The sequence below is a fragment of the Protobothrops mucrosquamatus genome, unplaced genomic scaffold, assembly GCF_001527695.2.
Source record: "Protobothrops mucrosquamatus isolate PMUCROS unplaced genomic scaffold, P.Mucros_1.0 scaffold2692, whole genome shotgun sequence".
NCBI classification, from domain to species: Eukaryota; Metazoa; Chordata; class Lepidosauria; order Squamata; family Viperidae; genus Protobothrops; species Protobothrops mucrosquamatus.
In genome coordinates, this window is record NW_015388738.1 from 85,426 (window position 1) to 93,341 (window position 7,916).

The 7,916-nt window shown below is 40.3% G+C and overlaps 1 protein-coding gene across 1 annotated transcript; it reads left to right on the plus strand.

The window, feature by feature from the left end:
• The first annotated feature begins 9 nt into the window (after positions 1-9).
• On the plus strand, positions 10-7,612 carry DMAC2L (distal membrane arm assembly complex 2 like). Its single transcript, XM_015825570.1, has 5 exons — positions 10-105; positions 715-828; positions 3,665-3,873; positions 5,544-5,715; positions 7,194-7,612. Exons 2-5 carry the CDS (start codon positions 722-724, stop codon positions 7,306-7,308), a joined length of 603 nt encoding a protein of 200 aa, XP_015681056.1. The 5' UTR covers positions 10-105; positions 715-721; the 3' UTR covers positions 7,309-7,612.
• Positions 7,613-7,916: the final 304 nt, after the last annotated feature.

Below are 7,916 nucleotides of genomic sequence, written 5' to 3' on the forward strand. Positions count from 1 at the left end.
AGCGATCGGAGGCCGCACAGGGCCTGCTACGACTGAAGGAACCCCGCTGAGGCGGAGGGGACGCCAGAGGCACTGCGCCATCCCGCCTGGGACCTGCCGCCCGGGGTGCGTTTTCCCACAAGGGGCCGCCATTCCGGGCCTTCGGAGAGGGAGGCAGCCGGGCTCGCTAGGAGGGAAGGTCGGGGCAGCCTTCTCGCCGCCTGCGATCTCATCCCGCTGGCGGGTGTGCTTGCAACATCCCTCGATCCCCTTTGCAGGAGCCCTCCTCGCTTTGGCAAGGCAGAGCTAATGCCAGGGGCATCGGCCCTTGCACGGCTCCCGGGAGCCGGGCTGGGGAGACTCTTCCATCGTGCTAAATTGCTGGGCGGGCCTGAAGGTCTGAGTTGTGGGGTGAAGGAGAGATGTGGAAGGGACTTTTGCCTGCTACAAATACAGTAGCCCCAAACGTCTGAGCTTTTTGCCATCAGCCATCGTCCCTTTCCTTGCTTGCCGTATGGCGGGAACTGCTCTAATTCGCCGCAATGTTGTAGTCGAGATCGTGCAGAGATAATGGATAGATTAATGGACTGCACTGAGCCATAATGCGCTTTTTTTGTGCAAATCCATCTATATGTGCCTCGTCATCCCGGGTCAGAAGTTACTGACCACAGTAATGTGACTGATTTGTGGAAATCCACTGAGTTGTTGTCATTACTACCGTACGGTCTCTTTCAGAAGTTACATGATGTTGACGGAAGTGCTGATAAGCCAAACGAAAATGTTGAAGAGACAGCCGCCTGGTGGTCTGCGGAGGCATTTCTGGGGATGGTTAAATGCAGTATTCAATCAGTAAGAAAAATGAAGTTGTTTCCATAAAGGACGCCAATAAGTTGCTTGTACAATGCCAGCTGAAACTAGTTGCATGTATGATTGCCTTCTCACCAGCCTTGAGAATTGCACACTCCAAGAGTGAGCTGGGGTTTGAATTTTCCTAGCTCTTTCATGATAGTAGGAAAGATTCTCCAGGTTGCCATGACCATTAAAGAAGGCAGCTGCCGTAGGAGGCACTTGCTAGGGAAAGTTGCAGAGTTGTAAGCTTATATCTACTTGGCAATCTTGCCTCATATATTGAAATTAATTGGGGGTATGTGCACTTTTTATGATTCAATACAAGTGCTTTGAAATTCATGCAACACCTCTGCTACAAAGGAGCCTGACTTTTTAAAATTTGAAGCTGCAAAATTAGGGAAAACAAATGATAAGAGTGCCTGCGCCTTGGGACTGCAGGAAAGTTATTCAATGCTTCCCAAAAAGTGGGAACAGGAATCCTAGCATAATTTTCTGTGTACAAGGAACTTTTTGGTTGAGTGAATGTATGATTAGTCTTTGATTTCTGACTTGAAATCTGAGGCTTTTTAACCCTGAATACACAGATTGTATGTGTACCAAACTTGAGATTGCAATCTTTTAACAGTGTTTAATATATTTAATATGTATGAACTCTCTGGGGATGAAACGTTTTGCTTCCTTAATGAGAACTGAGTTGAATAATGTTAGAACATGAGATCATAGGGCCAAGATGAAAGCCATTTTTAATTTTTATGTTCAGTTGCATTGATTATATTCTTGGTAGTTTTAATGACTGTAAAACACTTTTTGAGTGTTTTCACAGAAAGGTAGTGTAGAAATAAATATTCCTGTTTGATTACAGCAAATTAAGCAACTTTTTTGGTTTAGGATACATTTGATGAGTGCACAGAATGACTACTATAGGAGCTCCACTAGGTATTTCCCTTGATTTTCTGAGAACTTAATGGAGCCCAGAATAGTCATTCAATGTTAAAGGCTGGTGCTTTGTTTTTCAACAAGTCAAGTGAGGGGCAGGGACTCCTAGGCTAGAAGAGAAGCCTCTGAGAGACACTAGCAGCCACAGGACCCACATTGCTTATCCTGAAATGCAGGAACTTCATCTTGACCTTGACTGAGGTTGTAGTTTAAGATTAAACCAAAATGTTCACAGCCGAAGTGGTGGCTATTCTGTTATTCTTTATTTTTATTTAATATATTACCTTTTCACCAAAGGGTTCTCAAGATAGCTAATTACGATTGAGTTTATAATATGTTATGTGAATCATGGTTTGTTTATAATTGGATTTAGCTACAATTAACTTGGTTCTCATAACACATTAATGCAGAAACAAAGGTTTTTAAAGCACAAGGGTTGGATTCATGTAGCATATTAAGCCAAAAACTAAAATAAATGTCTTTCTTATTATGTGAATGAATCCCACACTTACTGGTGGAAATGATTTATAAGTTACATATAATACGGTATATTCTGCAGTATTTTTCTCAACTTTCTTTGGGCTGGGGGAGGAGTCTATTAATAGGAAAACTTTAACCTTCTTCCCCCCAGGCTATTTTCCACTCTGACCTACACAATGATTTACTTAGTGAATGCACTACATTTTATTTTTTAAGCAGCTGTCTTCCACAGAAGTGTACAAATGTAAGGCTGACCCTAACATTAGATAAACTAATACAGCTAATTTCTGAAATCATGCCAGGCAAAGCAGCTGGTTGGGAGGTCAGGAGGGCCAAAGCCCAGAGATGTTATTTATGTATGGGCCAGCCCTATGGAACAGCCTCCTGTGGGAAGCTTGATTGGCCCAACTTTAGGGACCTTCCAGAAACTGCTGAAAATGGAGCATTTCCAGAAGATTGAAGGGGAATTGACAGCAGATGCTGTTTCAAGTTATATATGTTTTTGTATTTTTTAATTATGTGTTTTTTGCTATCTCTTGTGAGCGCTAAGTTTTTTTAAATGATTATGGTGGGATGTTAGTGCAATACATAAGTAAATAAATATTCCTGTGATCTGGTCAAACTAGTTTAAAACCCTAAAGAAGAATCGTAATTTGCATTGAATTAATTGGGAGAAATCTACTTTGTCTTATTCAGGCCCATTGGATTTCATCTGAATGCTCTAGCGTTGAGGAACAAAGGCTGTAACAGATGTAATATTTTATTTATACAGGGGAGATAGTTTCTTCAGGATCACATCAGGAAAAAAACAAATTCCTTGTCTGCCATGATCCCCGTAATTGTCACATATCCCCAGGACTTTTATTTCAAGCCTGTCTATTAAGTACAGATGCATGCTGTAGTCCTCAACTTACAACCATACTTAGGACAGGAATTTCTGTTGTTAGTCGGTGCAGACATAAAGCAAGTCATGATCAGTCATCTACAACTATTTTTATGGTAGTCATGTGGTTCTTAAGCAAATTCAGCTTCTCCAATTGATGTCTTTTGTCAGAAACTGGCTGGTTAGTTCAAAAAATTGCATTCATATATGATTGTAGGATGTTATGACCAGTTGTTAATGCAAACCGACTGCCAAGAGCCCAAATTGCAATATGACTGTGGGGGGGGGGGGTTGTGCAATGGTCATAAGTCAAGGACTATCTGTATTTAATGAATCTTTAATCCAGTATTTCTCACACTTTGCAATTTTTAGATGCATGGACCTCAACTGCTGGAATTCTTCAACCAGCATGTTCACATATCTTAAAACCGCCAATTTTTAAAACACTAGTTTAATCTGTGGTTTTTTACACCGTTTATGTTGATTTGAAGATACTGCCTGTAGTGGAAAGAACTCATTGTGATGCCTTCTTGCCAGGGTTGACCAGGAACGAATCCAAGCTGTTGGTCCAGATAGAGCGGCTTCAGAGTGGCTCCTTCGGTGTGGTGCGTCAGTGCGCTACCACGGCTATGACAAATGGCAACAAGATTACAATGCACTCCCTCTGGGGCCGCTGGAGAAATATAAGATCCAAGCAATCAATGCCACAGAATCTTGCATCATGAACAGGGGATTTGATTATTTGGGTATGTTACTGAGCCTAACATAACTAATTCAATCTGTAAATATTCCCAGATGAATTGCTTGATAAAAGTTTGTTATTTGCCTGCTATCCCAATCCCTTTGTGTTGCTCTGATTCAAGAAGCTTGCCTTTATAAAGAATTGTGTAGAAGACATCATAGAAACTACAGCCTATTTCAGTGGTTCTCAACCTTTTAAATGCCGCGACCCCCAACCGGTCGTAAGTCGAGGACTAAACCGGTCGTAAGTCGAGGACTAAACCGGTCGTAAGTCGAGGACTAAACCGGTCGTAAGTCGAGGACTCTCCCTGCCTGGGAGCGACGCGCATGCGTGGTTCCGCCCCCTGCGCCGGCCGAGGCGTAGCTGGCAAGCGGCAGAGACGGAGCAGGCCGACCACCAGCTGGCCCAGCTCAAGGGAGGTAAGGCACCCGCCGGAAAAGGGGAAAAAAATGGCGGACAGCCTTGCTTGGCGACCCCCGTGAAATGGTCGATCGACCCCAAATGGGGTCGTGACCCATAGGTTGAGAACCGCTGGCCTATTTGGTGTATTGCTTTTGTACATGGTGAAGTCTGCCTAAGGGAAGTTCACTTCAATAATAGTGCATAGCAGTTATTTCATTTGCACCACTATTATCTTCATGATATCTATTGAAATCAGGAAGACAATCCCCCCTCTTCCCATAACGCAATTTCCTTTACCTATTTCATGCCAATCTTTCACAGGATTACCAAAAGAGTAATTGTGAGACAATAGGCAACCTTCCCTGATCTGTTGCCTTCCAAATGAGTTAGGTTTCAATTCTCATAATTGAACAAGCAAAGCACAATTGATTCTTAACCAGGTTAGGGAGGATTGTGTTTAGGAATACACTTGCCTTACAAGTAATACAAAACAGAATGTGATTTTGTTTGGATTTTAAGATACATGATACTCTCCATTATGATTTAGAGTTCTGTGCAAATCAGGAAACTGAACTTATACTATGCCAAAATCCTGGTTGGTTGTGGATTTTGTCATAACATTGGTCCAGCTAAGTCACTGACTGGCAACAGCTTCTAAATCTATTGTATGTAGACAGATGCCCTGTAACATCCTACAGATATTAGAAGTTGATCCTGGCCCTTTTCTCAGAGTTATAGTCCTTCCTGTAAAGAGGAATATTACTTTCACCAGAAGTTCCTAAAAAAACCTTTTTAAAAATTACTATAAGAAGTTAAACTATTTTCTCCACAGTTACGAAAATAAACTGTAAGGGAAGAGAACTTTAACTATTCAGTTGCACCCCAAGTAATATGTAAGGCACAAATTCATTATCATAATCTTATGAATTATATGTGACCTCTCTGGATCACTTTACCAAAATCAGAATGGTTTGATTTTATCTAATATCAGTGGAAAGGCTCTACTTACTGTACTTAATGAAGCTTTGCTATTGCTATTGCTAGGTTCTAATAGTGACTTAGCATGTTCCATATGATGGAATAGTTTTGCAATACATTAAGCCATAAACTATAGTTTTTAAATTAATAGCCAAGTTCATGAAACAAACTGAACTAAAACTAACCAAACCAAATTGTGACTTATAATCATGTGAATCCAGTCTGTATGTGGATAGGAGCAGAAGCCCTTCTCATAAGCTTTTTGTAATAAGCTCTTTCTTTATGCTATTTCAGATGGTCTAACACATCTTGAAGAAATAAAATTTTGCAAGTGCATCTACATTGAGGATGCCTGCCTGCAACGGATTAGCGAGACTCCAAGCCTGCAGAAGAGCCTGCTGCGTTTGTTTCTCATCTCTTGCGGGAACGTTACAGACACAGGCATCATTGCATTGCATAAGCTCAGGTATGTAAGACAATGAAGACAACTCTATATTTTATAAAGTAGTTGTGTTGATTGTATGGGCCGTGTGCCCTCCTGCAGCCTAGATAAATTAGAGATAGTTAAGTTCTTGGTGTTCTCTGAGCTTGGTTATTTTACTTCATTGCAAGCTGTCTTCAACTTACAACCATAATTAGAATTGGAATTTCTGTCTTAAGCCATTGTAGTTGTAAGATCAGTTGGACCTAATATTACTACAATTTTCATAGCAGTCATTAAGTGAATCAGATGGTCATTAATTAAATCACATAGTTATTAAGCAAACCCAGCTTCCCCAATCGGCACTATTTGCAATGACATGACCTTAGGATACTGCAACCAGTTGTAAACACAAGCTGGTTCCAAATGCCTGAATTGTGATGATGTGACAACGGGGTGTGTGTGTGTGTGTGATCGTCATAAGTGCAAGTACAGGTCACAAGTCTTTTTTTCCAAGACTGTCATAACTTTGAACCATTATTAAACAAACAGTTATAAGTTGAGGACAACCTATAGTAGGAATCATCAAAGAAGAGACTGCACCCCCACCTCCAGGAAACTTCTTATATATAAACAGCCAGCAGTCTTCACTCATCCACGCACGGAGGATGATCCCTGGCCCGATAAGGGTACATTTGCAGGGAAGCAACCCGGCTCAGAGGAAATGAAGAACCCCACAGTTCAACCCTGAGCTGCAGATGTTCTGTACTGTTGAAATTAGAGACTATAGTATAATACATGTACAGATCCATGTGTCTTTCTAGAATTCTGATTGGGCCACCATCTCTGGATGTTTTGCCTTTGTGTATGCTGGAAAGTTTACAGTACATTAATTGCTTCAGTTAATGTACAGGTAGTCCTCAACTTACAACCATTTGTTTAGTGACTGTTTGAAGTTACAGCACTGAAAAAAGTGACTTATAACTGTTTTTCACACTTAACGACTGCTGCAGTATCCCCATGATCATGTGGTCAAAATTTGGATGATGGGCAACTGAGTCATAGTTGTGACAGTTGCAGTGTCCCAGGATCATGTGATCTATCTTTTTCAATCTTCTGATAATCCAAGTCAGTGGGGAAGCCAGATTCACGTTAACAACCGTGTTACCAACTTAGCAGCTGCAGTGATTCAATTAACAACTGTGGCAAGAAAGATATAAAATGGGGCAAAACTCACAACTGTTTTGCTTAGCAATAGAAATGTTGGATTCAGTTGTGGGCGTAAGTAGAGGACTACATGTATCAGTCTTTTTTCTGGACATATTGAAAACATGAACATGCACTTAACTATATAAATACTCGTACATTTATTTTGGAGGGGAGTGGCATAGCATTAGTTCTATTTAAAATAAAATATTGGTGACCCTAGTGAGTATTGTTAAATGGGTACCTTTTGCTTTCTGTGTCTCTGAGTAACTATTTTGCTAACAGTAATCTTCCTTCTGTTATTTAATTTCTAACAGCAACCTGGAATATTTGTTCCTGAGTGATCTGCCAGGGATACGAGAGAGGGAAAGAACAGTTCAGTCCCTTAAGAAATCAATGCCGGCACTAGAGTTGGAATTAGACTTGGAATGAAATCCTTGCCATTCAATGTCGCATCATTTGCATCATTAAATCTGTGAACTGATCCTGTGAGCAGCCCATGGTTATTGTGGAAGTCCTTGGCTACTTAAGAGAAGAATGCTACAGACAGAAGCATGCAAGGCACATAGTCTGCTCCTTAAGCTCCAATACTATACAGAATCCCAGAATGTATGGAAAAGATGAGAAATAAGTCTCTGTTCTTAAGGGTCTTTTATGTTTTTGTTGGAAAAATTGACACTATGGGGTAAATATAGAGATTGCTGGCCCCTATAGTCATAATTAAAAGTGTTGTGAATCAGCTTTTGGAGGAAAATTCCTTTCCTATTATAAATAATGCGGGAATTTGAGGATGCTAATCCACAATAATAAATACAACATAACTAATGATATTGAGATTTCTGATGCCGAACATCAAAGGCCACATCATTACTCTAATTCTTGTTTTGATAGAAAGTGGCCTTTAAAATATGTTGGAGAGCATATTTAATATATTAAATGAATCCTGTGAAGAAAATATACATATTAAAATTTTATTTTATTTCTAGTTATTCTAGTAAAAATAATATTGATTAAAATTTAAAGGAACAAAAATGTTTAAT